The sequence below is a fragment of the Gopherus flavomarginatus genome, chromosome 7 (genome assembly GCF_025201925.1).
Source record: "Gopherus flavomarginatus isolate rGopFla2 chromosome 7, rGopFla2.mat.asm, whole genome shotgun sequence".
Taxonomy (NCBI): Eukaryota; Metazoa; Chordata; order Testudines; family Testudinidae; genus Gopherus; species Gopherus flavomarginatus.
The window spans coordinates 85,063,135-85,088,836 of NC_066623.1; the positions used below are offsets into that span (position 1 = coordinate 85,063,135).

The 25,702-nt window shown below is 41.5% G+C and overlaps 1 protein-coding gene across 1 annotated transcript in view; it reads left to right on the top strand.

Annotated features, from left to right (window-relative positions):
- The first annotated feature begins 4,192 nt into the window (after positions 1-4,192).
- Positions 4,193-25,702, top strand: part of GTF2B (general transcription factor IIB) — a 30,566-nt gene continuing 9,056 nt past the window's right edge. Inside the window, exons 1-3 of the mRNA XM_050962219.1 lie at positions 4,193-4,317; positions 7,380-7,486; positions 22,188-22,321. Of these exons, the coding sequence (XP_050818176.1) occupies positions 4,301-4,317; positions 7,380-7,486; positions 22,188-22,321 (258 nt within the window). The 5' untranslated portion in view covers positions 4,193-4,300. The remainder of the gene's footprint in view (positions 4,318-7,379; positions 7,487-22,187; positions 22,322-25,702) is intronic.

The following is a 25,702-nucleotide window of genomic DNA, read 5'->3' on the forward strand; positions in this document are numbered from 1 at the left end:
TACAGTACGATTCATATGAAATTGCAAATAACTCTGGGAGGCTACCTGCTGAGTAGCTAAAATAACAATTTATCCATTGCAAATAATGTGATCCAAGGAATTATTTTCAGTCTTTCTGAAGTGTTGGCTATTTCACAAAATAATCACAGGAATCCACATTTTGGGGGTGGGAGATTTACTAGGGCACTGAAAAAATAAATACATCATATAACTGTATTAGGACTTAGGAGGAAGAAGTCAGAATTAGAAGAATAAGAGCTGTTCTAATGTAATGGTATAGGAGCCAGTTGGAAATAGCAGGATTTGAAGATGGAATGTTGTGTTTTACATTTCATAGCTTGATGTGAAGGGAAATTAAGAAATGCTTTGAAATGGTGCATGTTAGCTAGCTCCAGGGACTTAGTACCTAACAGCTTATGAACACACACAACAAAATTGATTTAGTTAAACCAATGCCATTTTTGGTGAATAGACAGTTCTAAATGTTTTAAATCATTACTGTTTTAATTTTCCACAGTTATCAAATTACTATATTTGAAAGTACTCAATCTTCAAAGTTCTAAAATAGTATGTGGTGGTGTAAGAGTTTAAAAGTTTAGTTTGATTTATATATGCACACATATAAAAATGAGAGACCTTGCTCCTTGGCAATCCTTAAATATACAACACTGGAATAGATCACTCCTTTAATTCCTTTTCAACTCTTAATCAGACTATCCCCAACCACCACCAGTAACTCCACAGCAAAGCACATATTTAGAAACCTTAACTAAGATCTCTGGAAAACAGGAATGGGCGTTGCACTCTGCTGTGAAGATTAATAAACTTAGGTTATTTCAAGCTAAGGGGATGAGAAGAGTGAGTCCTAAAGAAGAGGCTGTTATGGAAAGTGCTGTACCAGCTGCCTCATCTTTGAATATCGTTGAGGCTCTGTGTGGCCTTACCAACCTCAAACTGGTTCCCAATTGAATAGAAGTAATCCAGAGCAGACTGCTTCTAGAGGATGATTCCTATGCTCTTTTTTTTCTCCATGACTTTCATCCTTGTAGTCTTGCACTGCAGAGTTGGAACAAACTCAGAAAACCGTTCTAGAAATATTCCCTTCCATGTGCTGGAATCTGGAGTCAGTGCTGGCTTTCTGACATCTTGAGAACAATTTAAGATATGTTACTCTGCAGTCAGAAGTGTGACTGCAGCATGAAGCATACCCATGCTAGCTTTAATCTGGCTAGCACAGTTAAAAATAGAAATATAGAAACAGCACTGACATCAGCACTGGTTAGCAACAGGAGTACAGGGTTCCTGGCAGATTTGTATAGCCTGTGTCACCACACCTTCACTGCTATTTTTAAGTCTGTCCATGATGCAGTTACACCCCTGACTGCCATGTAAGCATATCCTAAATTCAACCAATCTGTGGTCATGGGTTTGGTCCAATAGTGCCTTTATCCACAAGTAAACTGTACAGCCCTGGAGTGGGCTGGTAGCAACAGTCTGGCTTCTCTCTCCGTTCCTGATCTTGGTCCTGGGTTTTCAGCCAGAACATCCTCCATTGTCTCTTTAGTTACTTTGTACTGCCATCTCAAAAAAACAAACAAACGAAAAAAAACCTCCACCAGAAACCCCTTATAATAGTGGAGATTGAGTAGAGTTAGATCAGGTCTCCATGCTGAAAAAATAATTTGGCAATGAAATTGGCTCCAGATGAGTTATGGAATACAGCCCCAGGAAATTCTGAGATTCCAGGGCGTTATGACAGTCTTGACCTCTCCTTCCAAAAGTCCCATAATCTCTGAGGTAACCCACACTACCTACTGAAATCTCCCAGTGTGAACTGTACCTGGGAGCTGTGCCAGGAACTGTGGGATATCTATCTGGAGCAGTGGTTCTCAACCTTTCCAAACTACTGTACCCCTTTCAGGAGTTTGAAGCCTGAGATCTGCTGCCCAGGGCTGATGCATGTAACTTAGCTTCACGGGGGCCCCCTGACACATGGGACCCTGAGTAACTGCCCTGCTTGCCACCACCTAATGCTGTCCCTGCACTTGCAACTGCCCTGACCTAGAGGGCATTACAGCAGAATCTGTTGAGCAGAGTGCTAGTTTGGGTGCAGGACAAAACTGTTAGTGTTGTAAACATGCTTGTACCTCAGTTGGTGAAAAACAATTGGCTCAATTACAAGCAATTCCATATTCTCTAGTGTAGATGAAGCACACAGGGAGAAGGCAGGTGGAGTAGAGAAAGGGAAATCCCAAACCATACTGAGGCTTAGAGCTGCCATTTTTCAAGCACTGTCAATTCTCTTAAAATTTAACAAATCTGCTAATATAACAAATATATAGATTTCTCCGAGATAAACTGGGTTCCTAGAGTATAGTATGAGTTACATTTTACTAATCCCTTAGACTGATGATACAAAATAATACAACACTGGAATTTTGGCTTCTGACCTTAGAAACAAGGGTTTTAGTACATTACACAATTCAATAGTGTAATTGCCTATCAAAATGTAATAGTAAATAACCATAGTGCCATATCTATATTTGAAGATAGCAGATTTGGAGCATAACAAATGTAATACTGATTAGAAATGCCAATTATTTCTACAGCTTATGTTGAGATGTCCCCAAGATAGCTGTTTTTGTGTCAGCATCTGAGCTTTCTGAGTAATTGGTATGAATGAGTGATTAGACATAGCCTCACAACAGCAATAAAACATGGCACAGATTGCTCCATGTGAATTTCAGTGTTTGTGAAAGGCTGACTTCTTCAGAAAGTCATGGTTGAACATTATTACTATATTTGTATTACTGTAGCATCTAGGAGCCTTGGTCGTGCATCAGGACCACAGTAATGTGCTAGGATGCATGTAATCTGCTTATATTTTCATTTAATCAAAAGTCTAAACCCACAAGCAGTGGCACATACATGAACTGGCATGTTGGAGTTGCTTCAGCTGTCCCACCTCCTTACAATTTCCATAATATTCTCATTTGAGGTGTGTGACTGCTGCTGATTGTGGATGCACAACTTGAGACATGTTGCACCTGGTTTAACTTCTACTGTTCACTGTAAGTAAAAGTTAAATGTGTATGTTTGCAGAATTGGGGCCATAGGTGCCTAAATCAGGCCTTTAAAAGGCCTCAAATTCATATTTTGGTATCTAAACCATCGTGGCCTGACTTTCAAAGATGCTGAGGATTTGCAGATGCAAGAGGTTCTTTTCTAAATTATGTCTTGAATGAGCAATCTCTCTTGAATTCCAGTGTGTGGGGATGTTGCAAAATCTACCAAAATTAATGGAGCATAGTCCAACCAAACCCTGGATAGATGGTAAAGGGATGGGGTTACTGAAGTGGTAGTTTTGTTATGTTGTCCTACTGCTTCCCGCTGTGTCCTATGCACATGCAATTGCCTAGTCATGGCACTCTGCCAGGTCACTGGAAGAGCATTCGCAGGCAAGAAGTTGGCATTGCAGGAGATGCTTCATATTTTGAAGCTGTCACAAGTATAGGGGCCAGTGATGTAGCCTCACCTAGTCACTGTGTCTCCAGACTGGCTAACTCCAGAGCAGTCTATTAGGGTAATGCCACCTAGTTCAGGGCGGATGTGTGTTACGTGGGGTTCTCTCAACCCAAAGCTTGGGGGTAACTGAACTCTGTGATGCAATGTCAGGAACAAATCAAAGGGGCACACAGTGCATCCATCTGATTAAAGCTTGGCACAAACGCAAAATGCTTTCATCCAAACTTACTATTTCATTAGCTTTCAGGCACCCACATCTGAAAAAGGGTTGGAGCACCCCCAAGGAATAGTTACCCACAGACTGCGGGGGTCTTGAGTGCTTGAACGACAGGGTGCAAATCCCCCAGTCCCCTCTACCCCTTTTATGTTAGCACCGGCTACAGTTACAGCAACATGTCAATCAAAGGAAAACCACGAGGCAAGCACTCTTAAGCCGTCAGTCCCGCAGCTGTATTTCCGCACGACAGTCCAACAGCCCCCAAAGGCGGGACAAAGAGCAGGGCTGAGGGAGGGTGCGTGACCCCAGCCGGCGCCCCGCCCCGCCCCACTCCTAGTCCTTGCATTGCCCCACAGGCGGGCTCTGCTTCCTGCGGCTCAAGTTGAAGCAGCTGAACGCGAACCCTTTCGTTTTGTCCCTTAGCGCGGCCCGTACTGATGGCCTGGCAGAGCCCCGCCCCCAGTGGCGGAGGATATATAAGGGAGTGCGCTGCGTATTGCTCCTGACCTGGCCTGTGCAGAGGTAGCACAGCGCGGGACAAGGAAGGAAGGAAGGAACATGGCGTCTACTAGCCGGTGAGTGGAGCGAGCGGCGTCGTCGTGGTGGTGGGTGGTAACAGAGTGTCTGACTGGAGCCTGGGAGCGGGTGCGGGCGGCGGTTCTGGTCTATCTGCCGGGGAGAGAAAATGGCCGCGTCTTCCCCCGCGTTCAGCCCTGGGACAGCAATGCTGATGCGTCCCCCAGCTGCCATCTCGGGGATTGGTTCCGGCTCGTCAGTCCCGCTCCTTTCCCCCGCCTCGGACCCCTTCGCTTCTCCCCCACCCGGCCCCCCTTTCCCGTCCCTAACCCTGCGGGGGGAAAGGGGCCCGGCTTCCGCCAACCACCTCCTTCCTCCCTGGTATGGGGGAAGGGGGCGCTTTGATTTTCCTCTCGCTTTGGTGCCCCATTTCCGTTCCCCGGCCCATTCCCCTCGGTCCTTCCATAGCTGGTTTCTGCTTCTGGTCTCCCTCGCCCCCTCCATGACTTCTTGTGGCAGCGATGGGGGTTTGCTGTGGTCTCCGGTCACCTGTGAGTGATGTGCAGCCTGGCCTGGGTGACTGGTTCTGCCTGAACTCTAGTTACTAACGTTTTTGTAAAGCTTGGAGTTCGTAAGTAGTGGGGTGACGTGTAGGCTAGTGGCGGGATCTCTGCTGCCAACAGCTCGAAAATATTGCAGTAGGAAATCTGGGATCTCTAGCAGGGGGATTCTCAAACTTCATTGCACCGTGGCCACCTTCTGACAATTAAAAACTACTACATGACCCCGGGAGTGGGACTGCCTGAGCCTGCGGAGTACCGCAACCCCAGGTGGGAGGGCCAAATCTTGAGCCCTGCCGGGTCAAAAATCAAAGCCCAACCTGCCCCTCCTCCCTCAGGTTTTCAGAGGAGAGGAAGGTGTATGTGAGGGTCTTGGCACCTGCAGAAGTGAGTCAAGGGTGGAGGCGGTGCTCCCTCCCTGAGCTCTGCTGTTCTGCCCTTCCCACCCCCACCTGTTCCTCTGGGTGCACCTACCCTAGTTGAAAGCCCCTGCTTTATAGTGCTTTTTAAGAATTTTAGTTTACATTCTTGATCGTTTGAATAAAGATGCATTCTGGTCCGAAACCAAGGTCTGCTAGAAACTGGATAGTCTGTTACCCCTTTGTTGCTGTATAAAACTCTTGTGCAGGTTAAATCAGGCCTTTACACATCCTGTATTTTAATGTAGATGGAAGAGTTTCCACAGGATGGATGCATAGTATGTTTCTTCTAAATTTTCCCAGTAAAAAGCCCCTTTCACACTTTTCAGGGCCTACCATAGAAAGATTTTTTACCATCCCCTTCAGTTTCCTTTCTTCTTTTTTGGGAAAAAAGAAAGTAGTTCTTCACACAGTGCCTGGGGGGAACTCGTTGCCGGGGGTATTGTGAAAGCCAAAAGTATAACAGTTCAAAAAAGAACTAGATAGCCATTAATGGACCTATCCTCCATTAAGTTATTAGGCAAGAAGGTCAGGGATGTAACCCCATGCTCTGGATATCCCTAAGTCTCTAACTGCCAGAAGCTGGGCCTGGACAAGAGGATGGACCCCTTCCTAATTTTCCTGTTCTGTTCATTCCCTCTGAAGTATCTGGCACTGGCCACTGTCTTGAAAACAGGATACTGGGCTAAATGGGCCATTGGTCTAACCCAGCATAGCTGTTCTTATGTTAAAAGCTCTTCCATTCCACACCCCATAAAATTAGTTGTTAGGCAACATTCCATCATCCCCAATTTTCCATCTTGTCATGTACATGTGGTATTAGATAGGCCCCTGTTTCGGCCCAGATTAGCAGCACTGAAAACTATATCTTATTACATTTTGGGTTCCTGTCACAGTTTTCCCTTTTTGACGTTTATCAGCAGATGTTAGTGATTGAATGGTCCCAGTGCCTGAACTATCCTTTATGGGTGAAAGTGTTCTTTCTAATTAGGACTAAAGGTACTGTGATGGGACAGTAGAGTGAATCTACTTCCCTTTCTGTGTCTGCTCTAGATTTAGTGAACATTTTCTGGTGTTACCCCAACTTCTAGCAGCAGTGAAATAAATACCACACTTCAATAAATATAATGGCCATGAATTTTATTGAAATATTGCAGCGTACAGGGCGTATAAACTACAGGGGGAATAATGTATATGTCCAGAGAAATGGGCAGATTTTACACTGACATGCTGCTGATAAAAGGTATCCTCAGAAACTGCTGTTCTGCTTTGTGGATCTGGATTCAGTTTACTTTTTATTTAATATGCAGTCAGCCTTGTGAACTTGGGATGGCTGTTTAAGTGCTCCACATGGCAGAGAGTTGTTGCTTACGGACCAGCACCCCTTTTGTGAGTTCTCTGAAACTGTTTCTTCATAGCTTGGTTTTTTTTGTTTTGTATTAAAAATGTGATGCAGCTGGAACTTGTTGAATGTCTTCAATAAAAATTTCTTATTTTAGTTCTTGCTTCTTTAGTATGTGCTGCTGTGAATTGCTGCTGCTTTATTATCTTACTAAAATTGTTTAATGTAAAGATTTCCCAACTAGCAAGTTAAGCTTTAATTTTAATTACTTTATATTTTAATCTGGTTAAAACTTTTTTTAAATTTGTTGATCAAGTTGATAAATTGTTGGTACTATAAGAGTTGTTTTCTAAAACGGTGAAGAATGCACTGCTCACGAAAGAAATAGCCTAATTGGATTAAAAAAGAAGTCCAGCCAAATGCAGGAATGAATATTTAGAATGACATGGTCACCACTAACTTCTGGTAGGCATTTATTTAGCAGGAATGATTTTCAGGTAGACTAGTAATATAAGTGCTTTCTTAGAACCCTTTATTTAAAGGGAGTAGGTAGCCTTTTAGATGGCAAGATGTTTGAGTTCTAATCTCCATAAATCCTGGGTTACCAAGTTGTTGTTCTCTGCCCTAAATTACTCAGCTCATTTGTGCTGTACGTTAAAAACAGCATTAAGGGCATGTGGCTTGAAGTTTTCTTCCATATTGTAGTTTAAATTGCTTTTCTCTAACTTGAAATCCTTTTTCTGGAAATAAACTTTGTTTGAAATATTTTGAATGCTGTGTTCAATCTTTTTTTCTTTTAGTTTGGATGTGCTTCCCAGAGTGACATGTCCAAACCATCCAGATTCCATTTTAGTGGAGGATTACAGAGCTGGAGACATGATCTGTCCTGAATGTGGACTAGTAGTGGGTAAGTAGTTGTTCAAGTTGTTGTGACTCACTCTCAGAATGGAGATCAACAATCTGAAGTAATTTGTTTTTTCTCATGGTTGATGTGTATGAGAAATTAGCACCAAATAGGTATTTTTCCTTTTCTAAAATGAATATACCATTTTGAAGAGGCAGTGTTCTGGTAATGGCTGGCCCTTTTAAACAAATGAGCTGTATAAAGTTCCATAGTTTTGTAGCGGATACCCACATTACGAAGAATATAATCAACTACTGCTGCTTGATGGAAGTCAAGCTGATAGCCTTTAAACCACCAACTTTCCAAATTCAGGGAGAAAATGGGGTTCTTTGACGACAAATAGCCATTTTAAGTAACTGAATTTTGTGAGAAACATGAGATGTCTCAATATATAATATATATCTCTACCTCTATGACCTTGTCCTCGGGAGCCAAAAATATTTACTGTTATAGGTGAAACCGCATTATATTCAACTTGCTTTGATCCACTGGAGAGGGCAGCCCTGCCTCCTCCCTTGGAGTACTGCTTTACCGCGTTATATCCGAATTCGTGTTATATCAGGTCGCATTATATCGAGGTAGAGGTGTGTGTATATATATTGGAAGAGAGTTGATCTTGGCAGTGTTGGAGGCATTTGTTTCATTTAAAGCTGAGATTCTTCATATAACATGGACAAATGTCAAGATTTTACTGTATTACAATTCATGGCTATTACAGTTGTGGCATGTAAATTGGGATACGTATTTAAACATGATATAAAATTAAGCATGGAAACTTAGATTTCAAATGTGATCACCAGCTAGTTAGAAGATCTAACAAAAGGGATTAGATTAATATTTGTTAATAATTGTTAGATTAATATTGTTTTCAGAATACTTTGAAAATGTTGGTACAAAGGAATGCAGTAATTGCTATGTTGAATCAGACCAGTGTGTCGTCTAGTTCAGTATCATGTCTCTGGTAGTGACCAGTGCCACTTTTTTCAAAGGAAAGGGCAAGAAGCCCTGAAGGTAGTTATGGAATAACCTGCTCATAAGAAGTTTCTCGCTGATCCCCATTTAGGTTGGCTTCTGCCCTGAAAGAGGCTTTATATCCCTTCCAAAACTTAGTAAATCTTTAAATCCTCCATGTTCTAACTTTGGTTATTCTCATCTGAAGAAATGCCCACTCCTTCTTTTTTTTTTTTTTTAATCCTGTGAAGTGCTTTGCCTCAGTGATATTTTGTGACAGTAATTTCCACAGGCTAATATTTTATGATGTATGAAAAAGTGTGTTTTATTGGGGGATGTTCCAGACGATTGGGAAAAAGGCAAATATAGTGCCCATATTTAAAAAAGAGAAGAGAGAGAACCCAGGGAACTACAGACCAGTCAGCCTCACTTCAGTCCCCGGCAAAATCATGGTGCCAGGTTTTCAAGGAATCCATTTTGAAGCACTTGTTGACTGCTCCTCTCCATGGATTCACCAAGGGCAAGTCATGCCTGACCAACCTGATTGTGTTCTGTGATGAGATAATGGGCTCTGTGGATATGGGGAAAGCGGTGGAAGTGATATATCTTGACTTTAGCAAAGCTTTTGATGTGGTCTCCCACAGTATTCTTTCCAGCAAGTTAAAGTGTGGATTGGATGAATGGACTACAAGGTAGACAGAAAGCTGGCTAGATTGTCTGGATGTCTAGTTGGCAGTCGGTATCAAGGGAAGGGCCCCAGGGATCAGTCCTGGGTCTGGTTTTGTTCAACATCTTTATTAATTATCTGGATGATGGGATGAATTGCACCCTCAGCAAGCTCGCAGATGACACTAAAATGCGGGGAGAGATAGATATAATGGAGGGTAAGGATAGGATCCAGAGTGACCTAGACAAATTGGAGGATTGGGCCAAAAGGAATCTGATGAGGTTCAACAAAGACAAATGCGGAGTTCTGCACTTAGGAAGGAAGAATCCCACACACTGCTACAGGCTGGGGACCGACTGGCTAAGCAGCAGTTCTGCGGAGAAGGACCTGGGGATTACAGTGGACAAGAAGCTGGATGTGAGTCAGCAGTGTGCCCTTGTTGCCAAGAAGGCCAATGGCATATTGGGCTGTATTAATAGGAACATTGCCAGCAGATTGAGGGAAGTGATTATTCCCCTCTATTCAGCACTGGTGAGGCCACACTTGGAGTATTGCATTGAGTTTTGGTCCCCCCACTACAGAAGGGATGTGGACAAATTGGAGAGAGTCCAGTGGAGGGCAACAAAAATTATTAGGGGGCTGGGGCACATGACTTACAAGGAGAGGCTGAGGGAACTGGGATTGTTTAGTCTGCAGAAGCAAAGGAGGAGGGGCGGGGGAGAAAGTTGATAGCAGCCTTAAGTTACCTGAAAGGGGGTTCCAAAGAGGATGGAGCTAGGCTTAGTGGTGGCAGATGACAGAACAAGAAGAAATGGTCTCAAGTTGCAGTGTGTGTGGGGGGCCTCGATTGGATATTAGGAAACATGATTTCACTAGCAGGGTGGTGAAGCACTGGAATGGGTTACCTAGGGAGGTGGTGGAATCTCCAGTCTTAGAGGTGTAAGGCCCAGCTTGACACAGCTTTGGCTGGGATGATTAAGTTGATGATGGCCCTGCTTTGAGCAGGGGATTGGACTAGATGACCTCCTGAGGTCTCTTCCTACCCTAATATCCTATGATTCTCAGTTTTAAATGTCATCAGTCACTTTCACTGAATTTTGTGTGAATAGAAATGTTCTGTATATATCTTTATCATTCATTACTCTATAATTTATGTCCCTCCTTATATCTCTTCCGTAAGGCAAACGGCACCATTCTTTTCCATCTCTCTTCATATGATTTTTTTCCATGCCTTTAATCACTCCCTTAGCCTGTCTCTGAACCCCTGTATTTCAGCTATATCCTTCTTGAGAAAGTGACCAGAAGAACACTATTCCAAAAGAGGGCATACAACTGACCTATATGATGGCATTCAATTTTCTATATTCTTATCCCATTCTTTTAGCATCATAACATAATGTGTGACAGCAGTAAAAAAAAGAGTTAAAGATCTTCCTTAATAGTGCCAAAATCTCTCTCCAGAATTGTAACTAAATCAGAAATAATGCTTTAAGGGAAGTGTTGTAAACAGGACCTATTATACACTCTTCTAATGAAAAGCAAACAGATTTTAATTCTCTATTAAATTACTGTGGAAATTCTGTTTTAAGTCCACTGTATATTAACTGATCTACACCCCCTTTTAAAACTTCTTTAATGCCTGCATACACAAATAAACATTGTCATTTTCATTAAATGGGTCTAGTTGAAGTATTGTTAATTCTGAAGGTTTAGATGTAATTCTTAGCTAACTTGATGTTGAACATGTTGAACACCTAATGTTCCTTTTTTAAATATGCCATTTGCCTTCTGGTTTGTAGCCTAAAATAGTATTTCCAAGTCTGTGTGAATTTATATACAAGGTTGAATAATGTATGAACCAGGCTGAAGCTGTTTCTTGGATTATTCTAAGCAAAGTCACAAAATATTATCTTAGTGGTGTAACCTTAGTTATAGGTTGATGGCATCCATCTTGTGTCTGCCTGTAGGAAAAACGATGAGTGCAGCTGACATACAGTTTCACAAATAAGTGCAGTAACTGTAAGGCCTGGTCTACACTACGCGTTTAAACTGATTATAGCAGCGTTAAACCGCTTTAACGCTGTACCCATCCACACCACGAGGCCCTTTATATCGATATAAAGGGCTCTTTAAATCGGTTTCTGTACTCCTCCCCAACGAGAAGAGTGGCGCTAAAATCGGTATTACCATATCGGATTAGGGTTAGTGTGGCCGCAAATCAACGGTATTGACCTCCGGGCGGTATCCCACAGTGCACCACTGTGACCGCTCTGGACAGCAATCTGAACTCGGATGCAGTGGCCAGGTAAACAGGAAAAGCCCCGTGAACTTTTGAATTTCATTTCCTGTTTGCCCAGTGTGGAGCTCTGATCAACATGGGTGGCGATGCAGTCCCAAATCCAAAAAGAGCTCCAGCATGGACCGTACGGGAGATACTGGATTTGATCGCTGTATGGGGAGACAAATCTGTTCTATCAGAGCTCCGTTACAGAAGACGAAATGCCAAAGCGTTTGAAAAAAATCTCCAGGCTACACAGTGCTGCGTGACAAGCGTAACGGAAAGCCAAAGAATCAAATGGACGCTCATGGAGGGAGGGAGGGGGTACTGAGGACTCCAGCTATCCCACAGTCCTCTGCAGTCTCCGAAAAATATTTACATTCTTGGCTGAGCTCCCAATGCCTGTAGGTTCAAACACATTGTCCGGCGTGGTTCAGGGTGTAGCTCGACAATTTACTCCCTCCCCCCCAACACGTGAAAGAAAAGGGAAAGAAATCGTTTCTTGACTTCTTTCAATGTCACCCTATGTCTACTGAATGCTGCTGATAGACGCGATGCTGCGGCAGTGAAGAGCAGTATCCGCTCCTCTCCCCTCCCGGTGGCAGATGCTGCAGTAGGACTGCTAGCCGTCCTTGTCATCAGCCCATGACTGCTCCTGGCTGGCCTTAGGTGAGGCTGGCCGGAGGCGCCTGGGTAAAAATAGGAATGATTCCAGGTCATTCCCAGTAGACGGTACAGAACGGCTGGTAACCGTCCTCATCATAGCAACTAGGGGCTGAGTCCATCAGCCCCCTCCCTTTCCTGTGTAAAGAAAAGGTTCTGTACTGCCTGGACTGTCATAGCAGCGGGATGCTGGGCTCCTCTTCCCCGCACCGCTTAATGTCCTGCCTGGACTGTCATAGCAGCGGGAGGCTGCCTCCCCCTCATTTTATCTCACTAACAAGTCACTGTTTCTTATTCCTGCATTCTTTATAACTTCATGACACAAAGGGGGGTGGGGACACTGCCACGGTAGCCCAGGAAGGTTGGGGAGGAGGGAAGCAACGGGTGGGGTTGTTGCAGGGGCAACCCCCGTGAATGGCATGCAGCTCGTCATTTCTGCGGGATCTGACATGTATCGGGGAGCACAGCTGCTCCGATACACTGGTTCTCTAGTACACTTGCCCCATATTCTAGGCAGGACTGACTCTATTTTTAGATACCATAAAGGAGGTATTGACTCGGGGATTCATTCCCATTTTTGCCTTTGTGCCCCCGGCCGACCTCAGCCAGGGGCACCTATGATAGCAGCAGACAGTACAGAACAACAGATAACTGTCATCTCATTGCCAATTTACAATGGCAGCAGACGGCACAGAACGACTGATAACCATCTCTGCTATCATGCAAAAGCAAGTGAATGCTGCTGTGTAGTGCTGCGGTATCGCCTCTGTCAGCGACATCAGGTAGACATACGGTGACAGTAAAAAAAAAAAAAAATGCTGAACGGGCTCCATGGTTGCTGTGCTATGGCATCTGCCAGGGCAATCCAGGGAAAAAGGGCGTGAAATGATTGTCTGCCGTTCCTTTCCCAGAGGAAGGAATGAGTGACGACATTTACCCGAACCACCCGCGACAATGATTTTTGCCCCATCAGGCACTGGGATTTCAACCCAGAATTCCAAGGGGCAGAGGAGACTGGGAACTATGGGATAGCTATGGAATAGCTACCCGTAGTGCAACGCTTCGGAAATCGACGCTAGCCTTGGACCATGGACACACGCCACCGAATTAAAGTGCTTAGTGTGGCTGCGTGCACTCGACTTTATACAATCTGTTTTACAGAACCAGTTTATGTAAAATCGGAATAATCCCGTAGTGTAGACGTACCCTATGTTTCAAATTTATCAGAAGTAAATATTGAAAGCCCATTTCTTGGATTTGCCCTTGTTTCCGATTAGTGAGATGTTTGGTTTTGGGATTCAGTTTTGCCTGTTTACATTTTAAATTAACAGCTTTGATTATTTCTTTGTAATTCTAAAGCAGGGGGTTCTCAAACTTCATTGCACTGTGACCCCTTTCTGACAACAAAAATTACTTCATAACCCTGAGGGGGGGACTGAAGCCTGAGCCTGCCCAAGCCCTGCTGCCCTGGGTAGAGGGGCAAAAGCCTGAGCCCACACTGTTCTGGGTAGGGGGGCCAAATCTGAAGCTCAAGGACTTCAGCCCCAGGCAGGGGGCCTGCAGCCTGAGTCCTGCTGCCCAGGGCTGAAGCCCTCAGGCTTTAGCTTTGACCATGGGTAGTGGGGCTCAGGCTTCAGCCCTGGACCCTTGCAAGTCTAAGCCAGCTGTGGTGACACCATTCAAAGGAGGTCATGACCCACAGTTTGAGAACTGCTGTTCTAAAGCAACAAGGCTAAGATGAGGAAGTTTTCTCCCTCCTCCTCATCACACCCTTTTAGATACCTGAAAATTGCTATCATGTCCCCTCTTGGTCTTCTCTTTCCAAACTAAACAAACCCAATTCTTTCAGCCTTCCTTCATAGGTCATGTTCTCTAGACCTTTAATCGTTCTTGTTGCTCTTCTCTGGACCTTCGCTTCTCTTGTAATGTATGTGTATAATACCATATGAAAAATCTGTTCCACTTTAAAGGTTTCCTAGTCAAAACTGCAAACATCTAAAATTTGAAGTGCCAAATCTTAAATTTTACTTACTGATGATGGAGAATCGTGCATTAGTGATAAAAAGCTATTGACTCTTAGAATTTTAACCAAAGCTTTTCCCTGCTTTCTTTCAAAGTTTCCTAGCCTAAGCCGTTAACAAAGGAAGTGTTCCTTGTCAAAAGTGTCATTGAAAACTTAATATCTGCATCTGTTACAGAACTGTACATTAATTATGAAGAATGCTAATACACCTCTACTCTGTTATAATGCCACCCGATATAACACAAATTCGGATACAATGCTTTAAAGCAGTGCTCTGGGGGGGGGCGGGGCTGCGTGCTCCTGTGGATCAAATCAAGTTCGATATAACACGGTTTCATCTATAACTCAGTAAGATTTTTTGGCTCCCGAGGACAGCGTTATATCGAGGTAGAGGTGTATTTCTAAACATACTGAACAGAGTTAACCTTTGCATGAACATGGGGTCATTAACTTTTGTAGGATGTGTGAATAGGAAGCCCGTTTGTTAGGCACTTTGACATTTCAAAAATGTTTGTTTTTAAGTTTTATTTAAGTAAAAGAGAAAATCGACGCGTTTTCTTCAACTTTTTAAAAAAGTCTGAACAAGTACAGAACATGAGTGCTAAACAGTTGTTTTGAATCAAAATGACATCACGTGAGATGGAGGAAATAAGGTGTATAGTTGAACCCTGGATAGACCACTGGCACTGGGGAAAAGGCTCTCCATAACCTTGTTCTTTAATTAAAACTTACCCTCTACAGTTTATTATTTTTGAAGACTTTTGCCTGAGAGTGAAGCATGAGGACACCTTTCCAACATACTCCCTCCTGAAGGAACTGAAGAGTCTGAGGGCTTGACATGCTTCTATGACTCAAACAGCTCAGGATAGATGATAAATCAAGAGTTTTTTCAAATATGGGGTTTTTATTTAAATTAAAAAACAACTTTAAGAACATTTTGTGTTTAAAAATATACCTATTTAAATTAAATTTGAAATTAGGACAAATTATGTTGAAGCTTAAATTTACTATAATCTGTTAACTTTTGTATTTAAATTTTAAGTAATACATATTTGTGGCCCAAGTGTTTGAGTCAAACCACGGAACTGGTGGAAGTCACTGGTGAAGCGCCTGAGACCAGTTTAAAGTGCTAAACCAGCTATTGACAGCAAAAGCCTCTTCTGCAGATGTAGAGAGAATGTTTCTTTATTTCATTCAGTTTAATGACTAGATCATTGGGAGTTGAAAAGTCCGGAAAGCGTGTTTTTCTTTTTCTAATATGACTGAAAGCTAGGTGAGAGAATGAGATCAGCTGGCTCTAAAATCGTGACAGGCGACCAGGCACAGGCAGTTGAATTCACTAAAGGTAATACTTTCAGCACACTTAAGAGTTTTTATTTTTTTATTAGTTAAGTAATGGTTTTTACACACTTTTAATTGAATTCCAAATTTCTACCAGAGAGAGCTTGACACAAATCCCAAATAAAAGTGAATTGTGTGTTAAATAAGAAATGCATCACTCACTGTTTTCCACCGTAATTGTGTGATGTTTTTTTTTCTGTTTAAAAAAAAAAAAAAGAGCTAAACTACATAATTACTTAAATGTGTCTATATAGATATAGCATCTTGTCCTGGTTAGTAAAAGGTATCCAATTTAGTGTAAAAGCTATATTTAGTTGCAGACCAACATTCTTCTTTGTTGGTAACCATTAAAACATCAGCCTTTCTTTAGAAAAATAAAGTACAAATTCAAAATGTGGTTAAAATCAGCTGTCTAAATTAAGATTTCCTACTTGATTTTAATAATTAAAATCTGGTATAAATTGCTTGTATTTAAACCATTCCATTCTTAAATAGTTTGTTTGGAGTCAAGTAGCAGATTAGTGTTTCATAGTGAGGCAGTACACCTTACTTGTTTCAACAAATGTGTTCCTATCAAGTCAGTAAGGAATGGTCAATTTAACTGGTGGTACTTAATATTAAAGTGAGTGTTCTTCCATTTAAGATATCAAGTGAACTATTTCAGTCTTACTAGACTTAAATCACCAGAAAAAAGGACCCCCTCCCCCCAAAAAAAAGGGTGTTGTGAACTCTCCAGGTCTACCTGAATCTAAGCTTTTTGATTGGTTGTAGTGATGTTTACTCTTCAAAGTGGGATTCTGGTCTAATTTAGCATAAACAGAGGTAGATATATTTCATATACGTATGACGTGCTTGTACTTGGTCTAAAAGTATTTTAGGTTTGAATGTGTAAAGTTGCATTTTTATTTTTGAGGTAATCATTTTGAATACTTGGAATCACTGACATTTCTAATAGATCTTTCATACAGGATTGTTAGTTACCTGTTGGTAGAGCCTCTAAGAGGGAATGCCATTTAGCATATTTTTCTCAAAAGGAGTACTGTCGTGGAAAAGATTTCCAGAATATTGATGTGTTCAGAAGTCACTGATTGGTTTTCATTCTGTTTTTTGCTCAATGCTGCAAGATCATGGCTCTTAAAAAGAAATATAATTTCAGTGATCACTAGATGGCAGCACATTCCTTAATTAACTATAGGAACAAAATTAACTTCAATTGAATTTTAAAATGCTTCTGTACTGTATTTACAGTGCTCTTGTAAAATACAAATTTCACTGATAATAGCACATATTTAAGACTAAAGTGCTGAAGTCTATAAGGTGTAATCTCTTTTTGATGCAAATTTATAGCTTCCCTTAAAGCACATCAAGAGTGAAAATGCACCTAAAAACAAATTGCAGTATTTCCACAAGGGGAAACTTTAGAGACTATTTCAAGGTGCAGTATGACTAGTAAACTGTGAATCTGTTACTTTAGGTTCTAATTTTAATCCTGTTGATCTTTATTTTGCTTAAGCATCTCCAGCTTAAGCTATGCTTTCTTTGTATTACAAATAAGATAAAAACCCGTTTTTCAAATGGAAAACTAAGTCAATAAACGTGCATACCGTTTACCATAAGGTATTACAAATGGTAGTGTACATTACTATAAAGCAGTTGACAGCATTCCTTTAAGATGTATAATTGCAGATAAAATGTTCTCAACACTAAAATTTTGTTCCTACAGAAATATTTCCTTCATTGAGAAGTCATGTTTACTATCAGTTTTTTGTAAATCTACAGTACATACTGTTTATGTGACAATTAGACATTTCTTAAACAAATCCTAAAAAGAAAAATGTGAAGTGGCATTTTAATTTTAGATGCTGACTTGAGTAGAATGCTGGATTCCTGTAGTGTTTCCTCCACTGCATTTGTCAGTTGTGGAAAAAGGCAAATGTTAGTCTGTTTTCTGTTTTGAATTCTACTAAATGAGCTTTTCAGGTTGGGTAACCTAAAATCAAAGTGGAGTGCACTGTCTGAATTTGTTTGTCTAATTAACTTCAACGTTTGGGCAATATTTTTAAAAAGCACCTGCATACCAGAAGAGCTGTTTACAGAATGGAGAAAGAAATTTTCAGGCAAAATATATTCATTTGTCCTGTAAGATACTTCATTAAATTAGGAGCCGCGCAAGGAAAGCCACTAGACTATCTGAGGATTTCCAAAAAGGGGAGAGAGTACTTAGATTTACTTGTCTTCCCGACAAAAGTTAAATGGAGTGCCTAACAACACTGCCTCCAGCTGGCGTTACAGTAGTATGTATTAACCAGTTTTGGGATTCTGCATAAAATGGGAGACTTGAAAATAGAGAAAGAAATGTATACCCTCCCCTGTATTGTACATACTCTTCCACTACTTATGACAGTTGCAGTAAATAGTTGTAACCCATTTAAATCATCACTATATAGAAACGTGTAAATAAATTTCAAGATTTCAAAAGTGCTGACTCACTATTTCCAAAACAATGACTGGTATTGGTACTTGTAATGAGGTGCCATTTTACAGATGCTTCCAAACAAGGAAATCCTTTTGGTAGGATTAGACCTAGGAATTTCAGCTCAGTATTTGGATGCATGCCTCAGCCAGGAAATTCAGTTCTAAATTCTGTTGCTTTTCACAGTGGGTTTTTTAATATAGAACTTGTATTAAAACTTTGAAGTTATCAGCTTTTATCATTTATTCAAGGGCCACACTTAATTTTGTGGGCCTAAATCTCATCAGATTTTTAAAACAGTAGCTTTGTTCATTTAAAAAAATTAATTTTTTAGCAACTAGTTGCAGTTAAATTGGTAATTAGCTACTTGTAAGAGTACATATTTTTCTTGCTAATGTAAAATGTAAGGAATATTTGCATACTGCATCTAAATACATATACCACCTTATATTCAGTGGCTGTTCTAGTTAATCCTTTTTTTTTACCATATTGGCATAGTAATGTTGGTCTTCTATTTGTAATATTTTGTGAAAGTAGGCACTGATCTGATGGTTTTTTTTCATTAACACAGGAATGGCTCATAACTCAAAAGAGGCAGATCTTTGAGTCATTTAGGTCAGTCCCATTTGTGTGGAAAATTATTACATCATTGCCCTGTACTCAGTGTTCTATTTATACCATGCCAATACTTTTAAGTACATTTTGCTTTTTTTAGATGCAGTAAACAGTATTTGGGGAGGTTGTCTTGAAGTGAAGTTATTACTAGGCCATAAAAGGAGCACTACTTAAATATTTACAGAGTTCAGGAGCCAGAGGGGCATGCTGTCTGCTAATTAGAGTTGGGGGGGGAAAGATGTGAGTAGCGGAAAGGATGGATATCTGCTCTCCTTGCACCATACATGCTATATTTTCTTAATCTTCTACCTCTATGCTTTTAAATGCAGTTCTGGTTCATGCTGATGTTTTTATATTCTTTGGTTTGTGTCAAAGCAATTAAGCATCCAGGGTGGATTTGATGTAAATCACTAGTCAGGAAGACTTGATTTAATCATGGATTTATTCATAAAAGTGCATTCTTATTGGTTGTAATAACCTTAATACATGTTCTTCACAACTCAGATGTAGGTTTCATTTTTAGAAGGTATACACTATACATTTTTAAAGTTACTTAATCTGAAAAGCTTTCAAAATAATTTTCCAGCTATATCAGAGAATGAATGGTTATTTCATTTACTAAAGGTAATTGAAGCAGATCTTTATTAGTTCACCTCCCAATGACTTATCTCCAGTTTAACAGGTTAATCATTAATATTTGGAGGATTTTCTTCCTATGCTGTATTAGGAAGAGAACATCGCCAGACAGACATTTTCAAATTGTTTTGTTTAACTAAAAAACATTGTATATTCTGGATTTTTTTCTTCAACAGCAAACATATAATATTTTAACAAAAGCATATGAATTTTTGAATAGTTAAATATTCAGGTTTTTTAAAGTCAAGTTTGTTTTTGTTAAAATTGTTTAAAATATTAAACAAAACACAAATTAAATCAACTGTCAGCCAGGTCAACATGAGAAACTTAAAATATTGGCTTCTGCAGCTAACTCAGTTGTCTTCACCTTAATTTTCCTGTTTGTTCATAATCTGGAAAAGAAAAACAAGCTTTTCTGCTTTTTCAGGTCTCAAACAGTTTCTCAATTTGGAACGAATTAGTCCAAAGGAAGAAAAATATTCTTTCTACACCGACTGAAGAAGCTACTGCTGTTAAAAGTGAGATTATCACTTCAACAGTCTCCGAATCCAGTTACTTAAGTGACTTCCACCAGTTCACTGGTGTGAATTTCTTTTAAAACATAATCAGCAAACATTTATTTCTTGAATGGTTCTTCTTCCCAAACTGGGTGTCTCTTACGGCCTGCTGCCATTAAAGGTTTTCCCTTCTAGAGAGAGAGTGGTATGGTAGATCTTAAATCAATGAAGGCTACACTCAGAAAGACACGAAGATTTCTGGAATATGCTGCTCAAACAGTTTCATTTTGTTTCTGCCTGTCCTTCCCTTCTCACATTTATCTATTCTGCTCCCAACCATCTTCTGTTCATTGAACTTTTTGAAACTTCGCACTTTTAGAGAGGACAATAGGGTTGAGGTCTATTATTTCTCACCCCTCTATACATTTATTTATTTAAAAACATTTTTGCTGTTAACAAGCATGTTCTCTGAAGACAAATCCACAATTTGAGAACTGCAAAACTAAGCATCTCTGATGATATCTTCTAGACTAGTCCCATTGGGTAGATAGAAAGATTAACCTAAACAATCTATACAGAAGCCCCTGAAACCGGATAAAATTGGGTCCCTAATCCATGAACTATTGGAACTCATTTACAAAACTTTTCTTAAAACATTACGTGAATATATTGTCATACTATAAAACTAGAATTTATAATCCCTATTCCATGATGAGATATCTTTGAGCTATAATAATCTTAATTAAAACGCTTTAGAGAGGTGTTTTGTTTTTTTCCCCCCTCATTTGATCAAAACTGATTGGATTTTTATTTATTTATTTATTTTATTTATTTATTTATTTTTAAATCATTGGTTTTTATCCACCCTGTAAAGTGTCAAGGTGATACATAGGAATGAATATAGTTAAGACAGACAGCCTATTGGGTTGAACGGCTAAATAGGCTTATGCTATGTTGGTAAGGCAGATATTTCACTAATAGTTATTCAGTGTTATCTAAAGAGATTTTTGTCTCAAGTTGATTAGCTTAATGAACTTCAGACATGCTCCTCATGGTCTTCATGAAGAAAATGTAGCCTTTACAGATTTTTTCTATGAATTTTGCAGTTGGGCCTATATCCATTATTCTTCACACAGTTCTTCTAAAAGGTCTTTCTGAGGGAAGTTTATGCTTTATAACTTGGCAAACTATTACCTCCTCAGAGTACCAATGTCTTTCTTGCTATTAGTTGCTTATGGTTATCACCATTATATTTGGATCCTTACCGAATGACAAAATAATTACATTTCCTTATGCTAGTCTTTTTTTACAAGGCTGCTTTTGAGGGTCTGAGCACTGTTCATCAGGAGTAAAAATCAGACTGCAGTTTATACTAATCAGATTTCGGTAATGGAAATGTATCATGCAGTCACTCTAATTATAGTCTAGATAATACTTAGCACTGCCTCAGTGCAGGGGACTGAACTAGATGACCTGTAGAGTTCCCTTCCATTCCCACAGTTCGATTCTAGTCTGATTATTGCAGACATTCCCTTGGCTTGGACATTAAAATTATTCAGAAGGACACTGTTCTAGAATCTTACCTCAGATTTAGTTATTTGCATTAGTGTTACTGCATTGTAGTTTTTTTCTAATCTTAAAAAAATAAACTGAGAACTGGGCTACTTCCCAGGTCTTACTGGGTTATATGTAATGAATTTCTCCTTTTCTTATATGCTGGTATTTTCAAATAATGGTTGGGTGATAACTAGTCCAGGAGGAGATTGGGACAGACAATGGAGTGGAGCAATAGGGGTGGGAAAAGCTGTCATGAAGGGATAACAACACTGTTCCTCAGACCATTACCATTTGTTCCCTTAACATGAGGCAGGTATAGAAACACACAAGTGTATCTGAAGCAGACAGTCCAGTCACAGAACATGAGTTTAGCTCTTTTTTTTCTTCTTAGTCTGAATTAACAGTGATAACTTATGCCTTCAGTGTTATGCATGCATAAATATTCACATACACACATCCTGTGATGCTGCCAGATGTTATATTAAGCAGGGTTAGACTGGGTCAGGACTAAGGTGGGAGAATACTAAGGAAAATAATTGATGCTGCAAGAAGTGGTGGTGATGGTCTAGTTAGGTGACACACTTCTTTTCAAGTTAGTATTTAATCAATGCCTTAGAAAGCCCACAGGGAGCAATAGGCTCCTTGAGCAGCTGCCTTGAAACTAAGGTTTTAATTCCTTTTGGTCATTAAAAATTCCATAGCACTCTGTAAGAGTAGAAAAGCTAACCCTGTGTATTCTGGTTAAATTCCTACATAGCTAATTAACATTCTCTCTGCAGTTTCAGTTGCACTTTTTTACTTCCTGCCCCCTCTCGTGTTTTGCAGAGTTAAATAGCTACTGCACACTATCCCAGAAGTGACTGTTTCAGTGGTGGATGACATGATCCCTAGTTATAGCTGATACCTCAGAGGGCTGCAGTCTGCATAGTGAGGCTTAATGTTTGTAAAATACTTTGAGGTAATGCGTTACAATAATGCAAATTGTTACTTTTTATGAATTCAGGTGACCGAGTCATAGATGTAGGGTCAGAGTGGAGAACTTTCAGCAATGATAAAGCAACAAAAGACCCATCTCGAGTTGGAGACACCCAGAATCCTCTCTTGAGTGATGGGGATTTGACTACAATGATTGGCAAGGTAACATTTTAAAATACAAATGTTTAACATGTTTAATAAAATATTATGTTAAGTACATATTTATATGGCAACAAGAAACCTACGCAGAGAATTGAATGCCATAAAAAAAAATGTTTGGTATAAACTGAATTCATCACAATAATTACTTGTTATGGTCCAGATTTGGCAGTCTCCCCATCTGCGTGTAGGGAGGGGTTGTAAGAAGGAATACTCGACTAATCACTTCTTCTAGATAAGAAGTAAAGCTCATTGATAGTGCTGTGGGGCTACTTACATTGCTTTTCCATTGCTGCTGCTAAGGTAAATGCAGTTACACAGCAGTCATTTTTCTATCCCTAAGGAATCATACATAGATTTAGAATTGCAGAATTTTTCACATTTGGAATATACCAGGAAAACCTGAAAATACTTTGAGGCATCAGTTAAAATTCTGTATTCAAACTAGGCTGTGTTTCATGAGAAATTTTGTATCAAATATAATATTCAAGATGATGAGAGAGAACTGCATGCATGTCCATCAGGAATGCTATCTAACTGTTCTTTTGGAATAACAGAATTAAAAATACAAATTTGGAATTCTTTCCTAGTTCCTGAATGTTCCAACAGCGTTTATTTGTAGTGTACATTATTTCTGACTGGCTTAATGTACAGTTACCCTGCTGAATTGTACATGTGTAGGGTTGTAAAACTAGTCAGATGGAAATTTAGTACCAGTTTGACAAAGTGGTGTGACCCACTTAGAAGTTTGCTATTTGTTTTGATACTGTAAACAAAAATCTTTCATACTTCATGCCCTGAAGTGCATTTTGCACTGTGAAATCCCATTTTATACAGTGAAAGGTTTCCCACATAGTTAGAGCTGGTTGACCTTCCAACTAAAATCAGCTTTCCATCTTCCTCCAGCACACTGAATACATTTCATGAGCTCCTAACCAAAACAATTAAAATTTCAGTTCAGAATTGTGTTTTGAAAAATAAAACTTAACAATGTGATAGGTGAGCCTGACTTATTAGGAAAGGTGTTCATACCAGGTTTAACTGGGGGAAATAGTCTTTCATTTTTGATCGATGGGCAGTTGTGATGATCATCACTACCAAAGGAAATCTAACTTGCAATGATACAGTGAAAACTAAGGACTTCTATAACTAAAACTAGGTATTCCTTCATTAGTGACTACAAAATCTGAGTCCAGTAGAGAAAGTTAATTATGGGCTCTTGTCACAGGAGAGGGGTTTTACAATGGTCAAATCAATGCTAGAGAATCAAGAGCCTCTGGGATGAGGGGTGGTTGGTCCACCTTTCTCCTGTGTGGCTCATAAAAGACGGTTACTCACCTTTGTAACTGTTGTTCTTTGAGATGTGCTGCTCATATCCATTCCAGTTAGGTGTGCGCGCACCGCGTGCACGCTCGTCGGAGACTTTTTACCCTAGCAACACTCGGTGGGCCAGCAGGTCGCCCCCTGGAGTGGCGCCGGCATGGCGCCTGATATATACCCCTGCTGGCCCGCCCGCTCCTCAGTTCCTTCTTGCTGGCTACTCCGACAGTGGGGAAGGAGGGCGGGTGTGGAATGGATATGAGCAACACATCTCGAAGAACAACAGTTACAAAGGTGAGTAACCGTCTTTTCTTCTTCGAGTGCTTGCTCATATCCATTCCAGTTAGGTGATTCCCAAGCCTTACCTAGGCGGTGGGGTCGGAGTGAGACATTGCGGACTGCAAAACTGCTGCACCAAAAGCGGCATCGTCTCTAGCTTGCTGTACCAGCGCATAGTGTGATGCGAAGGTGTGCACAGAAGACCATGTGGCCGCACGGCAGATTTCTTGTATGGGGACATGAGCCAAAAACGCGGCCGAGGAAGCCTGAGACCTGGTAGAATGGGCGGTCAGGGGTCCCATTGGCACACTGGCCAAGTCGTAACATGTCCTGATGCAGGACGTGACCCAGGATGCGATACGCTGGGAGGAGATTGCCATGCCTCTCATGCGTTCTGCTACTGCCACAAACAATTGTGGTGAACGCCGGAAGGGTTTTGTTCTCTCAATGTAGAACGTGAGAGCTCTTCGGACGTCCAAGGAGTGGAGCTGTTGCTCTCTTCGGGATGAATGCGGCTTTGGGTAAAAGACTGGCAGGAAGACGTCTTGGTTAATATGGAAGGCGGAAACGACCTTAGGGAGGAACGCCGGTGCTGTCACAGCTGTACCTTGTCCTTATGGAACACCGTGTACGGAGGGTCCACGGTCAGAGCCCGAAGCTCCGAGACTCGCCGGGCCGATGTAATAGCGACTAGGAAGGCCACCTTCCAGGATAGGTACAGCAGCGAGCATGTGGCTAAGGGCTCGAAGGGGGGCGCCATGAGCCTGGTTAGAACCAGGTTCAGGTCCCAAGTAGGGGTAGGCCGTTTGACCTGGGGGTAGAGCCGCTCCAGGCCCTTGATAAATCTTGACACCACTGGGTGAGAAAAGATGGACTTGCCAGCCTCGCCTGGCTGGAAGGTGGATATAGCCGCGAGGTGGACGCGTAGAGGAGAGATCGCCGAGCCCTGCTGCTTGAGAGACCACACGTAGTCCAAGATGGTGGGGACTACTACGGCGAGTGGATCGTGGCTGTGCTGACTGCACCAGCAGCAGAAGTGTTTCCATTTCACTAGGTAGGTTGAACGCGTGGAAGGCTTCGTGCTGCCCAACAACACTTGTTGTACTGCATCGGAACAGTGCAACTCAGATTGGCTTAACCAGCCAGGAGCCATGCAGACAGATGGAGGGACTGTAGATCCGGATGGCGCATCCTGCCGAAGTCCTGCGTGATCAGGTCCGGCCAAAGAGGTAGGGCAATCGGATTCGCCAGGGACAGATCGAGCAGCATGGTGTACCAAGGCTGCCGCGGCCACGCCGGAGCGATCAGGATGAGGCGGGCCTTGTCTCTCCGGACCTTGATCAGGACTTGATGGACGAGAGGGAAGGGTGGGAAGGCGTAGCAAAGGCGACCCGTCACGGTATGAGAAACGCGTCCGACAGGGAGCCCGGGGAGTGACCCTGCAGAGAGCAGAACGCCTGGCATTTCCTGTTCGATCTGGAGGCGAACAGGTCTATCTGGGGAAACCCCCACCTCTGGAAAATGACATAGAGGACGTCCGGATGGATGGACCATTCGTGGGACAGGAAGGATCTGCTCAGGTGATCCGCCAGGGTGTTCCGCACTCCCGGGAGAAAGGAGGCCACTAGATGAATAGAGTGGGCTATGCAAAAGTCCCACAGACGTATTGCTTCCTGACACAGTGGGGAGGACCGGGTCCCGCCCTGCTTGTTGATGTAATACATGGCCGTTGTGTTGTCCGTGAATACCGCAACACAACGACCGTGCAAATGGTGTTGGAATGTC